The 19,250-nt window shown below is 40.6% G+C and overlaps 1 protein-coding gene across 1 annotated transcript in view; it reads right to left on the bottom strand.

Annotated features, from left to right (window-relative positions):
* Window positions 1-18,257, bottom strand: part of Il23r (interleukin 23 receptor) — a 68,392-nt gene extending 50,135 nt beyond the window's left edge. The window contains exons 1-4 of the mRNA XM_042054537.1: window positions 18,114-18,257; window positions 16,574-16,676; window positions 12,990-13,286; window positions 2,561-2,684 (exon numbers count right to left, since the gene is read on the bottom strand). Of these exons, the coding sequence (XP_041910471.1) occupies window positions 2,561-2,684; window positions 12,990-13,286; window positions 16,574-16,676; window positions 18,114-18,257 (668 nt within the window). The remainder of the gene's footprint in view (window positions 1-2,560; window positions 2,685-12,989; window positions 13,287-16,573; window positions 16,677-18,113) is intronic.
* Window positions 18,258-19,250: the final 993 nt, after the last annotated feature.

The raw sequence follows: 19,250 nt of genomic DNA, 5'->3' as shown, positions 1-19,250 counted from the left end.
CTAGTTTACCAGATGGGCCTCAGCAGTTTAAAATGCTTCCCTCCAAGCCTGACAACCTGACAAAAACAAGCTGGCAGAAGATCTTCCTGGTGTTTGACTTAGAAAACCATTCCCCATTTGGACATCTAAGAAGAGCTGCTGGCCGCCAAATGTTTATGATCTTGTTGGGCTCGTTAATATGATTTTCCACCTTTAATTTCTAGGGTTTAACACATTCTTGGAAGTCATAAAATGGGAAAAATATTTGCTAAATATTGGCTTGGCTGGGACAGAATGGGGATATCACTTATTCTTTTCTCTTTCTAATACTTATTGAAATTGTTGAATATCTGTTCACCTGTTATTTATTTATTTATTTTCTATGTGTATACTCACAGGCACACATATCATGATATGGTGGCCAGAGTTCAATTTTTGGATTCAGTTCTCTCCTACCTTGTGGGTCTCAGGAATCAAAGTGAGGTTGTCAGGCTTGAGACAAGCACTTTTATCTGTTGAGCCACATGAAGGCCCCATTCATTCATTTCTATGCAACAATTTTTAACAAGCAGAAAGCACTGTCAGACTCTGCTGAGTTTCCTAGAAAACCTATTTATAAGGGCCAGCTGAAGACAGGGGGACAAGGCAAGCAGACACTTAATAACAGAGGCCAGTCTTTTCCCGGCAGCATCCACGGACACACAGGAAAACAATACACAGCTCTGTCTAGTGGGGGCACCACTAGGGAGGAAAAGAACTCTTGCAGCAACAGACTCAGCTCTGCTTGACAAGGACCATGCAACACTGGAAGACCTCCCATTTCCCTGTCCTGCCATTGAAGGGCTGCCGCTTTTCTGTGGAACAAGCCAGGGTGGCAGGCTTCACAGTGTGTGTGCTCTTACTGGAACACAGAAGCACGTGAGTTAAAAGTGAAACTTTGCCTGTACTGATTTCTTGATGTTTGGCTAAATGGAAATACCCTAAGGGGCCAGGATCCACACAGGTTTCTTCTTCCCGCTGCCTGCTTTCTACCTTGCCCACAGCATTCAGTATAACTCAGCTTTTTCTTGCAGGAAAAAGGTCTTTGGGCAGTTTACTACAGAGGTAGGCTTTTCTTCTCTAACTTCTTCCTGCTCAAGGTTGTGTTTCCCGTGAGTTAGAAGATGATTAGATGCTTGTATCCTTTTGTTTCTCTGTGTTTACTGGAAAGTATGCTTTGAATTTGCTAGAAGAAAACGATTTTTGTATGATAATTTTTCCAGTGTTTTATTTAGTCACTAAAGAAGGTAGTTTTATTTTTTAAATTTTTAATGATGTGCACATGTGTGTGTGTGTGTGTGTGTGTGTGTGTGTGCATGGAGGTGTGTGAATGCAAGTGTTCATAGAGGCCAGAGGGCTAGATAACCTAGAGCTGGAGTTACAGTTATTAGTCATCTGACATGGGTGCTGGGAACCAAACTTGGGTCTTCCAGAACAGCAGTAAATGCTCTTAATTGCTAAACCATCTTTCCAGTGTCACTGTGTCTTCTTTAAAATACAATAAAATTACATTGATCTGTACTCCATCAATTTGAAATACAGGTTGGGTTTGCTAGAGTTTAATTATAGTTTACCTCCCTTATCCAAAGTATTTAGGACAAGAAGCACTGGATTTTAGATTTTTTTCCCCAGATTTTGGAATACTGCCTATACATAAGGATATATCTAAGTTCAATAACTAATATATCTAAGTTAATCTTTCATATCAGAACACGTTTAGCATCATTTCCTAGATTTGTCCAAAATTATCTGAAAATAAAAAAATTGTATACAGTACTCTGTAAATGATTGTTATGAGTTTACTAACCTTTGTTTTCCTATAAGAATCAGGCTTGGTGTGAGACAAATCATATCAGCCTAGGCAGTCAGTGCTGAGTGCACCATAATAGTCTACCTCCATTTGCGATAGCCCCTGCAAACTCACACGCTGAGACCTGGCAATGAGTCAGTTTCCTATGTACGATTCAGACTCTATTGCAAGAGTCTTAAGGGACTGAGCTGCTAGATGGTGATGATGTAATGAGGGCTTCACCCTCAAGAATGATGTTAATGTCTTATGAAGAAATGGAGTTGTTTTTCCCCCTCTCGTCTGAGTACACACAGAAGACACTACTCATGAGGAATGAACTGGTGGCAGACACCAGATGTACTGTCACTTTGGACTTGAACTTCCAAGCCTGTAGTCTATATGCTCACATGTACACAAGATAAATAAAAATCAATCAATTAGAACAAGCAGGCATTAAAGGCCCATTTTTAAGATAAAGAATGGAAATTTTGAGCGACTTAGTATATTATACTAATCCTCAAAGGAGACTAGGGCTGAGATTTAGGTCACTGTTTAAACTGAGCTGTTTACTATCAAGAGAACAGAATGAATTGGTCCTAGAGTTTGCTGTTCATGAAGCAGAAAACAGCGGGGTCCCAGAAGTGGTTATAAGTTCCCTGACCGAGGTAGGTATTTCAGGTTTGAGGCTGGTGTTGGTCTCTGCTGGATCCACTCTGCAGTAGAATGTGTGTCTGATAGTGCGGTAGAACCTACCTCTTCACGTGCACCACATACTTGGTATCTATGTAGGTGGGCTTCCCAGAGTCCCAGGTACAAGTCATGTTGCCTGAATATTCATAAATGGCACATGTCACTTCACTGGGGGCATCCGGTGGATCTGCAACAAAATGAATCACTAAGAGCTGCTCTTTATAAAGGAGGCAATTGACAAATTGTCAGTTTCATAGGGAAACTAGGCCACTTGGCACTGAGTACCCATGGGCTCCTCATTCCACTACTACCACCCTGGAACCCAGTTTGTCACCAAGTATTGCTTCTCCCCACACTATCCTGTAGTCTCTACTCCTGTGGGATACTAACAAGGCCAGGTTCCTCCCATTCAAATAAAGCAAGCCTCCTTCTAATTCTCCCTCCCCTCAAATACCATTCTAATTTTCTTCTTTTGAATAAAATCATTAAAAATTATTCTTCTATAAATTTTTGTGTGAATGCATGTGGGCATGATGTGTGTGTGTGTGTGTGTGTGTGTGTGTGTATCTGTATGGTCTGTGTACACTTATGTGTGTGGGAATTCTGGTGCAAGTGGAAGCCAGAGACCACATTAGATGTCTTCTTTCATTACTTTTCATATTAATTTTTAAATATTTATTTTATTTTTAGTAACATATATCTATTTGGGAATATGTGCCTGCGAGTACATGTGCCTCTGGTAGCCAGAAGAGGGCACTGAATTCCCTAGAGATGGAGTTATAGGCAGTTGTAAATTGCCCAATGTGGGTTGTGGGAACCGAACTTGGTACTTCTACAAGAAAAGTGTGTGCTCTTAACCACTGAATCATCTCTACAGTCTTTCATGTTTTTTTTCTGTTCTTGTTGCCACTATTTTTTGTTTGTTTGTTTGTTTGTTTGTTTTGAGGCAAGGTCTCTCACTGTACCTGAAGCTCACTGATTTACTAAACTGGTAGGCCAGCAAAACCTAGAGATTCTCCTGCCTTTGCTTCTGCAGTACTGGGATTACAGGCAGGCATCACTATGCCTGGCTTTCATGTGGATGGTGGAGATCTAACCTCAGGTCCTCATGAAAAGCACTTTACTAACGAAGCCATCTCCCCAGCCCTCTAATTTATTCAGGTTGAGTTTGCACAGGTTCTGCTGAAGCCACAGCTGTTAAGGTCACAGTGACCTTCCATCTGGAAAACTCCTTTCTGCACCATCAGAATTACATCAGTGTTACAGAGCTTGACCTCTGCAGGAGCTGGGCCTTTTCTTACTTTTCCCTTCAAGCCTCTGTTCTTAGGCTCTGTGAGAGATCCTTCAGTTTTCCCTTTTGCACTAAAAGACTATTTGCTCCTGTGGGGAGTGTATTTTACTTTCTCCTTTGAAAGTTTGTTGTTCACATGCACTTCAGCAGTAAGAGGAAGAAAACTTCCAACCAAGTTACAATAGGGATAAAACCTGATACTCTGTACAGAATAAGCCAGACATAAAAGACTTCATGATTTCTCTTATAAATGGTGTCTAGAATTTGTGATAAATTCACAAATAAAATGTAGAATGACAGTGACGGCTCATTGTGCAGGTAGGCAGTGTGTGGAAGTCTGGGATGAGGCCTGTTATTCAATAGGTACAGTTGGCAAGAAGAGTCCTAGAAAGAGAGTACTGGAAGGATATAAGCAAATGCAGTAACTATCAGAGAAGCCAGCCCTTAAAGCTGGCAAAAATAAGTGGGTTATACTATGCAGATTTTACCATCACCACATCAAAAAGTTTTTTTTTAAGCTTCGGTATTCATAGAACTATTTCAAGATGTGCTCTCTCTCCCACATCCTTGAACACACCCCCACCCCACCCACCCCTGTTCAGCTTGTAGTCCCCATAGCCTCATTTTTTAAAAAAGTTTTGTCTGCTATCATTTTTTCCTATGAGAAGGAACACTCCCCTCCACTCTCCTCAGCTCCCCTCTCTATACCAGTCCAGCCCAAGGATGTCAGTAGCTAGGCTATACGCACAAGGGTGCACTTGACCTAAGCTGACTAATCAGAGAATTTCCCTTGGGAATGAGCTCATGAATCAGAATGAATCAGTAAGAATTCTGTAAGGGTCTCTCTCTCACTCTCTCCCTTCATCTCCCCTTCCCTTCCCTATTCTCCCTCTCCCTGTTGCTCTCTCCCTCCATTTCTCTCTCTAAGCAGTATGTGAGCTGAGCTGCTTGTGACCTTCCTGACACAGTCTACAGCCTTTCAGTGGTGCTGGATTTGAGAGTGAATCTAGCCTGAACAAAGAGTTTTGATAACAGTCTTTGGACCCTTAGGGCCTCTTGAGGCCTATGTAACCCCAGAATGGCATCCAGATGTCCTATTATGTCATTCAACAATAAGCTACCAGGACTGATGGTTTCAAACAAGCATGGGACTATTAATTTCCAGGGCACTTCTTTTAGTTTTTCCATTCAGGTAAACTCCTGCCTGAGATGACTATGCTGAGAATTATAAGACGGATGAAAGAAATCATAGTGGACACTGGGAGAGGGATTTGTGAGGAATAAAGCTTGGGCCAGTCCACATGGATTTATGGAGCTCTCCCTCTGCTGATGAACTTTTGGTTACTGATGGTTAGGGGATGAACATTACCATCAGTTGTGCACCAGCCAGTGAGCCTACCAGCCACAATAGACAGTTTCAAACCATGGCCACACAGATGACCCTGCTTAAAATCGCTAGAACACAAAACAAAAAAGACATGAATATGGGGAAAAGACCTGTGAGGAAGAGGAGGGATTGATGGGGATGGAGAGTAGATAAAAGACAGTGAGGCTAAGAACCATCACGAAATGTATATGTGTATAAAATTGTCAAAGAGCAAATTTAATTAATATAAAAGGACACAGACATTTTGATGTCTGCAAATTGTCTACCAAGAATATTACATGTTATTTCTAGAGGCAGATGTATCCCTGTGAGTTCAAGGACAGCCTAATCTACATAGTGAGTCCTAGGTCAGCCATAGTGAGACACAGGGAGCTACACAGTGAGACCATTTTCTTTAAAACCAAAGTAAAGCCAAAAATCTCAAAAAAGTTATTTAGAGCTTAAAAACGTTGACAAAGAGTTAAAAATGGTATCATAAATTATAAAATGTTAAAATAGATTTATGGAAATATTTTAACACATTCCTGGTATGAGTACAAATTTGGATAACTTCTAAGGTTTACCTCTTGTGTATTATAATAGTGAAAGGTGAGAATAGGGCTGGCAAGATCCCTCAGTAGGAAAAGGTGCTTGCTGCCCAAACTGACAATCCAAATTTGATCTCCAAGACCCATATGGTGGAGATAATGGATTTCTTGGAGCTGTCCTCTGACCCCCCCCCCCACATGCATTTGATGGCATGTGCATACATATACATGTGCTCACACGCACACAGAATAAATACAAATATAATTAAAAATTACAAGTGAGAACAATACCATACAACCCAGCAGTTTTACAGCTAGGAGTGCATTCTTCATGAAATATCCACACATGTATAAAATAACTTGCTAAAAAAGGATGTAAGTATCCTTTAAAATAGTGTTTATAATAATGGAAAACATGGACTTTCCTTCAATGCTCCGACACAAGGCTGAGCAAACTATAATATGCTCCTAAAACATACATTAGAACAATGCTGTTGACAATACTTTAAGGACTTAGGAGTTATTAGAAATATACTGCTGAACAATGGCTATATGATAAAGTGTCTTTAGAAGTATGTTACAAAGTGGTGTAGCATAGCAGCCTCCTTAGAGAGAAAGGGAAAGGCAGAAACTTCAAAGACTCATTCACACTTGTAAAGATGGGATTATGACATGGGTAGAACGATGGGCTCGTGCACTTGATAGGCATTTCTATTTTTGCTCATCAAAAGTATGTTGAATGTAATCAATTTTACTATTAAAATCTGTGTTTTTGGCTACAGAGATGCCTCCGTAGTTAAAAGTGTTTGCTGAACAATTATGAAGCCTGGAGTTTAGATCATGGCACCTGTGTAATGAACTAGACATGGTATGCACATCTGTAACCCCAGTTCCAAGTCCAGCTCCAAGGGAAACAGAAACAGAAGAATAAATGTGCCTTGCTGGCCTCCAGCATAGTGAAGAAAATGTGAGCCCTGGGTTGAGAGAGAGAGAGAGAGAGAGAGAGAGAGAGAGAGAGAGAGAGAGAGAGAGAGAGAGAGAGAGAGAGAGAGAGAGAGAGAGAGAGAGATGCTGCCTCAAAGACAAAAGGAGGAGGGTGGTAAGGGAAAACATTCAGTGCCCTCTTCTAGTCTTCATACCGTCACACACATATGTGCATGCATTCCCACACTGAAACACACACAAACAACTCCATCTTTTTTCAAAGCTAATTTTGAGCAGCACTCATGACATGAAAGTGCTTTGTGAGAGCGTGGTGAGTAGTGGTTTTGGTTCCAACGAGAACCTCCGGCTTCCGCAAGGAGGAAGAAATCTTTAAGTCTCATTTGAACTTGAAGTAGAAAAGTGTGGCAACAGTCCTTTACATCATTCTGTATTGTGAGAGCTTGTGGATTATAGCAGTGGGATTATGTCCCGGGGAGAATGATGAGCTTGTGGCCTTGATAGGGGTTTCCAGTTTTGCTACATTTTTCTTTGGTTTTAGGCGAGAGCACTGTAATTTGACAGTTACAGAAGACAAATGCCAACCTTCTGGACTTTGTTTCACACTACTCTCCATGAAGGAAATGCACAGTTGGCATTAACTTTGAAAAAGACAAAAGTGACAGCTCTTGCACATGGCTAATTGAGCAGTGTATCTTAGTGGAAGCAGGATAAAGAGCTAGAGAGTAAAGCCATGGAGGGACATTCCATTGTTAGAGTCACTGCTAGGTTGTAAATATCCAAGAATAAAGCTGGCTGTCCACTTCCTGAGAATACCCTGAATACACAGGGAGGATTAAGATTTTGTTCTCTCTCACCTATCCCTACCCTTATAGAAGGCTCCCTGCTCATTTACCAGGAGACTTATTAATTTAGTCTAGCCAAAGATCATTTGCCACGGAGACCTTCTGAAGGGGCAGGGTCTGTGGTTCTCTTTACTTTGTGTATCTAGTACTTAGCACATCTTTGGATACATGTATAAACCCATCACTGAAGTTTATCCCACGAATGGAATGGCTCAATTAAAAGGATGACAATGACAAGAATTAAGATGGAGAAAGGCGTGATGTTTCCCACGGAGATCACTAAGTTGCTGCAGGAGGGCTATCCACACAAGGAGCTACAATGAAAATATTCAGGGTTTTGAATGGCTAACAAGTCTTACATCACTATAAGTACAGGCTGAAGACTAAAAACATGTAAGGCAAAAGTGTGAAAATTTTAAGTAAATGGTTAAATGGAAACATCACTTGCATGGTTTATTTAATTTGACACTTTTCAATAACCTCCATTTGAACAAATTTCCCATAATAGGTTCTCACTGAATCAGAGATAAGAATCTAAGAAGCATTTGAGAATGTGGATTATAGTGGAAACTGTGATAGTGGTGTTTCAGAAATCACTCACCAGAGAGCCTTTGAAATGCCTGGATCTTTTTAGGGAAAGCACTGACTCACTTTCCTTCTCCTGTCCACGATGTGTCAAAATACCTGCGACTGCTCGGTTCAAAGCAGTGACGACTACTTGGCATCATAAAGCTTACAGAACAAATATCCTGTTTCAAAGTAGCCCAGTGAAAGCAGCGTGCTTTCTGGAGCACCACAAAAGCCTCAGGCCCCCATCCCCCTTTTGACCTAGTTAATAGGAAGTAAGTTTGCTGAGAACTCAGCCCTGAAGCATATTCAGCTTGAACCCAGGGGTTGAGTAAATTCTAGCCTGGCAGTTGGTTTTCCACATGCATAACCCAAGATTTCTGTGAGGAACTGCACCTCGAAAATTAATAAATGGAAAGAGTGATGGCAGAGGATAAAAATTTCTCTTAGGCTGTTCTGGCAGGGGAACAATCTCTGAACTGAAACACAGCTTGGTTCTGGGCTTTCTGCAGAAACCCCTCAACCAACACTGGGCTGGTGATGGCAAATAATCAGTCACCTGCACTCCAGTACAGAAAATGGGCATTAAGTAAAAATTTTAATTTTTAATGCTTGATTTTTGGATGAAGGTCCTTCACTAGGAACATGAACTAGCATTTCAAACCAAAATGAAGGGACCTATGCTCAGCGCCAAACTGAAGGTTAAGATCAAGGTTGCCTGAAAATAGGGGGCTCAACAACATCCTGTATTAAAGGTTCATTCAACTGGACCTGGTGTAAGGCAGACCCATTCTGCTTTAACTAAAAGTAACATGGTGGTAACTGTTTTGATTTCCTGCTCCATCTTATAAAATCACCTGCTCTGATCTCCATCACCACTTTTTTTCTGTTTATAGGATAAGATGCCCTTGAACAGGAACTGTAAGTAACACAGAACTGAAAACCAAAGTTGCTGGATTATTTCTTTTAATAGAAGTGATACTTATTTTAGATTTTTTTCCTTTCTCTTAAACCAATTCACCTTTCTCTGAAACTGTGGAGATTTCTCATTTTCCCTCTAAATAAGTTGCATATTTTCTCTACTCTTATATCAATCCTCAGAAGAGAAACAGCAAAGCACTGGCATATTGAGAGGGTGATTTTGTTCCTGAAGATATGGACAAGCTAACAAGATTTCATACAGCAGACAAGTTGTTTGTCTATGGTTTGATTTTTCACAGTGTAGGGATATTTTACTGTTCAATGCATTGATTCAAGGTACATGGTGCAAGTTTGTTATTCAAGTCTAAAACGTAGTTCTTCAACTCTCCTCCACCTCATCCTGCAGCTAGCTATCTCATTTGAAAGACATGCATGCTTGATCAGCTGCCTGGAGTTAGCTAGGACAGTGACCTTGTTACAGAACAGGGAAGTCTCTTAGTTTTCAGGCAACCAATCATGAGGACAAATGATAGTGGGGTCTGCTCTGGCTCCTCTTATCTATGATCAGGAGCCAAGGAAGAAAGCAAGGACTTCTATAGTATTTTCAAAAGTGTCGGGAAGGGAGCCCTTCTGATCTTTCACCCCAAATGGCAAAGATGTACTGAAGAATGACTCTGGCTTTAGAAGCCTGGTGAGAGGATATAGAAGTAGCTCAGTTAGGTGGCAAACTGTTTGCTGTGAAAACACGAAGACATGAGTTTAGTCCCTAGTGCCTGGTGTAGGAGGTCCTTCTGTATATGTGCTGTTTTCATTGGCTGAATAAAGAAACTGCCTTAGCCTTTTGATATGGCAGCACTTAGGTAGGCAGAGTAGACAGAACTGAATTTTGGGAGGAAGAAAGCAGAGACAGAGAGCTGCCATGGAGCTGCCAGGTCAGACACGCTGAATTTTTAGAATGGGTTAAATCAAGATGTGAGAGTTAGCCAATAGGAGGCTAGAGCTAATGGCCAAGCAGTGTTTAAATTAATATGGTATCTGTGTGATTATTTTGGGTGTAAGCTAGCCGGGCGTGATGAAAAGCAGGCCTCTCTCCCTCAACAAGTGCCCACATCACATGCCTGGCATGATGCCATAAATCTGTAATCCCTGCACGAGTGGGTAGAGACGGGAGGATTCCTAAGGCTCCCTGACCAGCAAGACTAATTAGTGTGCTTCAGGTTACAGTGTAAGGCCTTGTCTCACAAAAATAGGTGAAAGACTCCTTTTGAATAGTACACAGGTTTAACCTCCAGCCTCTACACCCACATGTACACACATACATGCACACCTGCAAACACACAATCACAGACACACAAACACATTGAAAACAAAAGGTCTATAGATATTTATACAAATAATTAAAGGAACTTTCACAACTTCAGAATATTGTGAACACAAACTGATTTAGTATGTTTTGAGACTGACTTGACTAATTTTTTCTTAATAATGACAGAAACAGTAATTCAGAACAGGGCCTATGGGATTAGGAACAAGAGATTATATGAGAATCTCCCTATGTATGGTTACTTGTTTGTTTATTGAAATATGATCTTACTATGTAGCCCTGACTGGCCTGGAACTCCTGATATAGAATGGGCTATACTTGAACTTTGCCTGTCTCCCAAGTGCTGGGATTAAATGCAGAAGCCACCATGCCTGTCTGGAGAATTTTCTTATGTTTTATCAAAACCATGCATTTATAAGAATTAGATACTGACATACTTTAAAGTTTGTAACATATATTCAAATATTCAAATATTTGAATATTCAAAAAAAGCCATGAAGGTTGAGGTCAGCTAATGAAATTGTACAAGATCACACAGTTCACTGGGACGACAGTGAGACTAAGTTAATTTGGAAATGCATCCTGAATCTCGGTTTCAAAATCTCTCATTGAGATCAAGCAGTTTCAAAATTAATTATATTAGTTTGGAAAACAAAGTCACCAACAAAATCCAAATAAAAATGTGAAAAGAGCATCATTTAAACTTTTTGTTGTTGCCAAGACTCTGGTTGATTAGCAATTTAAGGTCTAGCCTTAAAAGTCTTCACTCAGGGCCCAAAAGAGATGCTACAGTAAGTGAAAGAACTAGTTTCTGAGGGCTATAAAGAAACTCTTCTCGCAACTCCTTCTTTCTATTCATGTGCAATTTATCTATTTCTTGTTCACTCCTTTCTCTTCTGCCTCTAATCTAATTCTTTTGTCCTAATTATCTACAACCTCCTAGCTCTAATTCTGTCTCAATTCTAATTCTCTCTTTCTTCTTTCCTTTCTTCCTACTTCCCTCCTCCTTTTCCTCCTCCTCCTCCTCCCTCCTCCTCCTCCCTCCTCCTCCTCCCCTCTCCTCCTCCTCTTTTTATTCCTTTTCTTCTTCTTCTTCCTACATTTTTATTTTTTCTATATTCTTATCCTTTTACATTTTTGCTGACTTCTGCCAGCTTCTCCCTCCACTTACTACTTCTTTAGTCTGGTTTTTCAAAAATCTTTGAAGACTTGAAGCAAAAGAAAGAGTTACCAGAATAGCTCTCATTGGTCAGAAGCACATCCCTATGCTTAGCAATAAGGGCAGAGTCATTGCCATTGCCATGGCAACATAAGGGTCCAGGGTTACAGAACTGAGACTGTGAGCCAGAGGGCAGGGGATACAGTTAGGTAAGCTTTGATACATAGGTATTTAGTTAACAGACTGGCAAGTGAAGAATAGGTCTGCTTTAAGGTTTATGTGAGGTTAGCTTGGGACAACACTTTGCTATCTGCTGGCAGAGTGAACCTAGGACACACTTGCTCTGTATCTCTCCAAGAGCAATGGCTTAACAACTTCAGACATGCTGTAATTCTTGTTTTTCAGCATCTGCGGAAGTCTCAATTGAGTTCCCTTTGCCTGGACACTAACTTTGACCAACTGTCTGTGAAGGAAGATAATTACAGGGAGGCAGACTTCTAAGTTTATACAAGGATCTGGTTGGGAGAGTAAGGGTATTGACTGCGATTACTTTCTTGCCAGAATTACACATGCTGAGAAGAACCATTCAATATACCAATGCAAAGGGGGAAATTATTCCTAGTAAACAATTAACACACTGTAGGGCTGTGGGAAGAATCCCAAACTGTAATGTGAAGGAAAGAGCTCTTCACACAAGAAATCTGCAATGAGGACAGGTAGCCCATTCAGAAGGCAGTATACCTTATCATCCTGCTAAATAAGGTATTTCCATCAGAGGTGCCTCTCTGGTGACAGTATCCCTTATCACCTCGCGAAATAAGGTCCATCTCCATGAGGTCCATCTCTGATGGCTTGACCCTGAAGTACTTGTTTAGCTCTCAGTACATAATTCTGCAGTCCACCACAGATCAGGAATTCACCATCCTGCTTCCTCCACTTTCAGAGTGCTGTATTACAGGTGTGCATGGTCATCCTTACCTAAGAGCAGCCTCTCAGACCTGAGGTGCTGGCTTCACAAAGACTATTCATTCAGGCTAGCATGGACAAATTGTCCTCTGGGGGATATTTACCATATTTTAAAATTTATGGTGTTCCCATTAAGCCTTCCCACTTCTGTCTTGCTTTGAAAACCCAGCAGTGACTGTCCCAGTGAGCCATGATCTTTCTTCTCTGTTTGGGCCTCACCAGCCTCTATAACTCAGAGTTCATCAACCCGACTCTGTAGACATCTGAGTTGAGCCCCTGTCTTTTTTTTTTTTTTTTTTTTTTTTGGTTTTTCGAGACAGGTTTCCCTGTAGTTTCTAGTTTCTAGAGCCTGTCCTGGAGCTAGCTCTTGTAGACCAGGCTGGCCTCGAACTCAGAGATCCGCCTGCCTCTGCCTCCCGAGTGCTGGGATTAAAGGCGTGCGCCACCACCGCCCGGCCGAGCCCCTGTCTTAAACCTAACTGAAAGGTAAACTATGTTGATTTCCTTTAGTTCAGAAGCCTAGCATTTATCAGCTAACCATTAGGATACACCACAGTACTTACATCCAGAGAAAATGTCTTTTCCACAAATAAGAGTCTCTTGAAAATGTCCAGGACATTCAGCAGTGCAATGCATAGAGGCATGAGGTTCCCAAAAGCCATTATACCAAAGTTGAGCTGTTGTTCTATTAATCCGGGTGATATGGAATATTTCTTTGAAGCCATTTTTATAAAAATTAAGCTTCCTTGGTTGGCAGTTCTTAAGGGCTTCTTGGCAATATATAGAAACATTCATCCCCATCTGAAAAATTTCTCCAGGCTCTACCCACATGTTACCAGAGCAGTTTATAGTTGTAATACCTGGAAATAAACACATAAAGTAATCAATTGTTTGCAAATTATTGTAAGGGATTTAGAAGAAGAATATGCTACTTCACGTAAAATATATTCTTTCAATAACTGAATGATTACTGAAGAATAGCTGTGTGTTTTCACTATGGTTTCCCTGATGGCCAGCCGCTTGACCCAGCCTTTGAGCTTTCTCATTGTCAGAAAGCAAATACAATTTCCTCTTCTACCATAAGATAGGGAATGTTATGAAGCCACAGCGTTTTTTCCAAATATGAGACTCAAAGTAGACTGGGCACCGCAGAATCCAACTCTTCTTTTGATACTCAACCTATCCTTTACTGTTTGGGAGGGTGTTTTTGTTTGTTTGTTTGAGATACAACTACTTTTATCAACATAATGTGAATAAAATGATCAAATCCTTCCAAAAAGAGAGCACTTAATAACCACATAAAACACATCACTAATTTACTAATATAGGGGCAAGGTGCAAAACAACATGATTTATAAAAGCTCAACATTGAAAAAAAGCAAATAATAACGAAATCAAGGAGAAATATTAAAAGTTGTTAGTAACATCAATCTCAGTGTTAATACTTTTATTTTAAATTGTGTATGTCTGTGAATTAAATATGATACAATGGAAATATTACTTTCATAACACCAAATCAGTAACTTAAAGTTTAGTGCAGTGCTTGCTTTGAGTTACATTCCCATCAGTCTCCTCTAACATAAAGTCATTTGTATAAAATCAAATGGAATGGAATGTTAATGAAATAAAACTCTTATCTAGAAAACACACCAGAAGTTTCATGAAATGTGTTGTATCTTTTACTGGAAATACTTATATTAAAATATATTTAAATCTTATTAAGATAAGAATAAAGATCAGTATTTGATTTTTAAAAGGCCCTTGTCTTTGAAACACAAGGCTTAAAGAACTGATTTGTTGAATATGAAGTTTAAAATTCCCTTTTGTTTAAGTAACAGTTACACATAAATTATCAATTTTTAAATGTTGAAGTAGTAATAAAATAATTAAAGCATCGTCAATAGGGAGTAGAACCAGAGACATAAAAAGGGAGTTTGTGACAATATTGTAATCCTAGGACTCATGAGACTGAGGAAGGAGGACCACGAGTTTTGGGCCAGCTTATGCTACATATATTTTAATCTCTAAGATAGCCTAGGCTACGCAGCAAAGAATGAGAGCAAGTAAGATGGCCACTGAGTCTGAAGACATGAGTTTGATCCTTGGACCCCACATGGTGGAAAGAGAGAAGCACATTGTCCTCTGGACTTTCCCTTGTGTTCCCCAATCAGATAAATCATTGTGAAAAATATTTAAAAAGAAAGAAAGAAAAACCTGTGAGGACATGGCAGCATATGCTTACAATCCTAGCAATCCTTGGCAGGTTGAAGAAGGAGGATGAGGCCAGCCTGTATCATAGCAAGTTCAAGGCTGATGTACAAAATGTAACTTGGTCTTAAAAAAATAAATGAAAGAAGAATCTGGGAAGAGGAAGAGGAAAAGGAAGGAGGAGGAGACAAAATGGGATACTATTGAGTAGAGCAGTATAGGACCCAAGTAAAGATGACAGACAGATTTGTGATGTACTCTATTTTCTTAAAGAACATATCTTGCTATTTTAAATAAGTGTGATAATTCAAGTTTAGGAAAAGCATATCTCTATGACTCATTGTGAAAGCATTTTTAGAATACATAGAAAAGTCTCAAAAGATTTGGTCACATGTCCTGAGTTTTAGAAATGGCTTTTCAGAACATATTGGAGGCATCACAGAGTATAAAAGAGAAGGTCATGTTAACTTGTTAGTTTCTTTTCTTTTAAAAATGTTCTTACTTTGCATGCAGCCCATGCTGACTTTGAATTCATTTTCAACCTGTCACCCTCCTGTATGATGGTACTATAGACATGAGCTACTCTGCCCAGCTAATTGAGTTTCTTAAATAATGTTATTAGTTAGAAATGTTTGACTTTTTGTAGAAATGTATAATTATAATTTTATATCTTTATAAAACTATAAGTTTACTTTAGGATTTTTTTTGACAGAGTAGCTTTGCTATGTGTGCCAGGCTATCCTTGAACTCACTATGTAGCCCACTCTAGCTGAAAACTTCCAATAGTCCCCTTGTCTTGGCCTCCTAAGTGTCAGAATGAAGGTGTGTGCCTCTGCACTTGGCCAGTAAAGCTACTGAAATTGAGTAACGCCATCCCAGTGAAAACCTTGACAGATGTCACCTGGATCCTACTAGTAGTCACAGAAGAATGAGCCACAGTGCTAGGCACTGTCCAACACCATGTCTTACTTCACTTGCTGTGTACCCATCATTTGGATGTAGAAACAGAAGTTCTACTTACTGTCTGGCATCTTTTCTTCTATGCCTTCTAAGGCATCTGTTGATCTAACTCTGAAATGTCCAGTTATCTTGCTACAAATTTTTACATCTATATTTGTAGCTCGAACATAACTGTGTTCACGACTACAGATAAACGAAATGGAAGTCAGCATGGTCCCAAGCAAGGATGACTTACAAATTTGTGAAGCATTTCACATTAACAAAAAACAGAACAAAAACAAAACAAAAAACTAAAACAAACAACCCCTCCAAAACCAGAACAAAATGAAAAAAGGAAGAAAACTAACAAGTTTGTTACTATTCTGAATCACCTAGTCTGAAAAATGTCACTCACTGTTCAGAACCCTGTGCTGGTATTGTTTGTCTTCCTGGAACTGTACCCTTGCCCAGGAGACAGTTGTTCCCAACAGCAACTCCCAGATGCCAACCATAGCCTTCCTTAACTTCTGCAGTCTCAAAGGAACTTGTTCTATTGAATGTTAGTGTGAATTATGAGACAGAAAGAAAAACAGCAGCAAAATAATGGTGTATCACAAGGACTAAATGAGAGCTTGCTATACAGTGACCATCAACAATTAGGTCACAGAATTAAAGTAAAGGCAGAATTTGGATAAATTACATAACAGTTATGATAATCCCCAAACAGAACATCTCACGATGGTCTCCTTCGTGGAAACAGTCATGTATGACAGTGTCCATTTAGGTGTCTGGGGGAAAAAACAAACTAAACGAAATGAAGACAACCTGCCTTTGGAGGGAAGTTGAATTATTTTTAGTTTGTTTCATTCCATACTATTTTTTCTCAGTGGAATAGCTTTTGTATTTTCTAGATATTATGACATAATGGCTTGAAAAATGATAACTGTTCAACGTTCTATTTGTTAAATGAGAAGAGAGACAGAAACACAAAATACTATACCTCCATGACACCGTCTGAAGATAACATAGAGGGCGATTCCTACACGCCACTGAAGTGTGAGGTGACTCACGTCCCAAATGAGGAAGAAACCTTTCATTTCTCTCTGGAAAAAAGGAAATCTTTATATTGTAACATTTTAACATGACACTGAGCACTGCATTTCTCGTGATTATTATCTTGAATAAGATCCTTTCCTTCAGAATGACAGAAATAGGGCAGATGGATGCCAGTGTTCTGAGGAGGTTTATCAAGAGGCAGATAAGCAGAGCATCTGGGTGGAACGTCCACCTTAGAGCAACGTTGCAGGTTACCCTACGAGGTCATCACACAGCTCCCGGATCAAGCAGCTCCCCTCTCTGCTGATGTCCGACGGTTCACAGCCATCAAGACTGGAAGACCAGTCTTTGATGAACAAAAGCTGGCAGAAACTAAAAGTTTCAGAATTCCCAGGAAAAAGGATACAAAGTGAGGAAAAGTGAATCAAGGCCAAGACATAACTATGACAAATCAAAGCTACAGGGGGCTCTTCATCTCTAGGGCTCAGAAGAGATCTATGATGGAAGGCACTGTTCACAGCTTACACCTGGGGCTTTGGCCTTCACACATCAGTCTGGTTGTGGAATAAGTTAGTTTCTCAGGAATAGTTATTGTGCTTTTTGTCATTCAGTTAAACCTGACTTTTCCTATTAAAATAACTTCAAAACCCAATTCATGGCTCACCAAACAGCATAAAACAGGCAATTGCATTTTTTTGTGGCTTATGAATTTGGAGAGCTCTTTCTTAGTTATGACAATGTGTCTCTAGAAGAGGCAGTACAAGTTGTAGAACTGCCTCATCAGAAGCTAACTGCTCACCACCTAGCTGTCAGAATTGGTGTGGTGGCAGACAGTATGAGAGACTCACCTTTCATCAGGAGCATTGAATGGAAGAATCACAGAACGTGTGAGAGAGAGCAGTTTGGCCTGTGCCTTCCCGGAGGGAAGTGTAGCTGTCTTTCGGTATTTCAGGGATCAGGGTCCCTTTGCCTCTCTGCTCATTCGAAAGTGCTTTCTCTCTTCAGAGCCAAGCAACTGCCCTTGTGCCTGCCTGTCAGTGAGTGCTTCGGATTTTTACCTATGAGGCAAATGGAAATGTCAGCAGAGCCTTGACCTACATTTCCGTTTCCTGAAGAGGAACTTGGTGTCCATTTCATAATGACTAGCTCTGTGTCACTTTTTGGGAAAACCCAGATTACTGAAAGTAAACTGCTGTGTCAATACTTTTTCTCCTCACCTTAACTGAAAATAATGTCTTATTCAAGAAGTCAAACAGATGGGCATGATTGTACGTGCCTTTTTGGGGTGTGTGTGTGTACGGGTGTATTTAATACTAGCACTTAGGAGGGAGAGGAAGGCAGATCTCTTTGAGTTCAAGGTCAGCCTAGTCTATATAGAGAATTGTAAGCCATGATTATAATTCATAGTGAGATGTAGCCCCAAAACAAACATTAGAAATGAAAAGAAAATGTCACTCCGTATAGCAGCTTATTTTTCTGCCTACACCATACACTGAAGTGAGAGGGATGAGAGCAATTTGGAGAAACCCTCCACTCCCCAGAGCTCCTTCAGAGATAATGGCAACTAAGGAGGCAACTAGGGAGGAAGTCACACCACTCTCTCCTGTTGGCCTCATTTCCAGATTCATTTTTATCAATCCCAACCGCACACTGTTTGTTGTGCAGAAGCTTCCTGAGTCTTAACCCAGAGGCTGTGTTTCCCCAGCAAGAAGCTGAGGTTTCTCTATGCTGACGCTCCTCCTCTTTCCTTTGGTTGCTGAGGGACAATGGTAGGTGAGGGAACAACACATTTTAGTTTGCAAAATTCTGAGAAATGAGATTTCAGAGCAGAGGAGGGTATATGGAAGGCAGGGACGATACGCACTTCCCAGCACGACACAACAAAGGAGCCGAACCTTACAAGAGTAAAGGGGACAGGAATGATAGCCCTGTAAGTCCTTTTTTGTTTGCCAACAAATGCAGGGAGCAGACAGGAGAAGACAGGCTTGTGAAGGAAAGAAAACGGAAAGTGGGTGAAAGAAAAGTCAGCTTTGGCGCCTCCAGCAAGTTAAAGAGTAACTTATGCACAAAACTTCAAGTGTTTTCCTTATGGTTCCCGTGGTGATTTGAATGGGAATGGCTCCCGCATGCGTGGATGCTCCTTATCTAGATGGTGCGCTGTTCAGGAAGGTGTGGCCTTGGAGAAGCTGTGTTATGGGAGGTTGGGGCGGGAGGGTCTTTGGGGTTTCTGAAGCCCACACCAGACACAATCTTGTTCTCCGTGACTCCAACTTGCTGTTCAGATGTGAGTTCTCAACCCCTGCAGCAGCACCATGCCTGCCTGTCTGCCGCTATGCTCCCTGCCATAATGATCATTAACTAACTCTCTGAAACTGTCAGCAAGTCTCTACTGACGCTTTCACGTACTATGGGGCTCTTACCAGGTGCAATGCGATAATGTTGCCAGGCTGCTTGACTCCAAAAATAATCACCCGAGTGAGAGAAGGACAAACCCTTCCATGCTCCTAAAGAAAATAAGAAATTCCTTCCCTACAAGGAAAGGTAATCTTGAATAAGAATCACCAGAGCTGGTGAGATGGCTTAAGTAGGTGAAATGCTTGCCGTGACTTACAGCTCACGGG

Source organism: Arvicola amphibius, chromosome 2, assembly GCF_903992535.2.
Source record: "Arvicola amphibius chromosome 2, mArvAmp1.2, whole genome shotgun sequence".
Classification (NCBI taxonomy): Eukaryota; Metazoa; Chordata; class Mammalia; order Rodentia; family Cricetidae; genus Arvicola; species Arvicola amphibius.
This window is presented reverse-complemented; position numbering and strand designations above follow the sequence as displayed.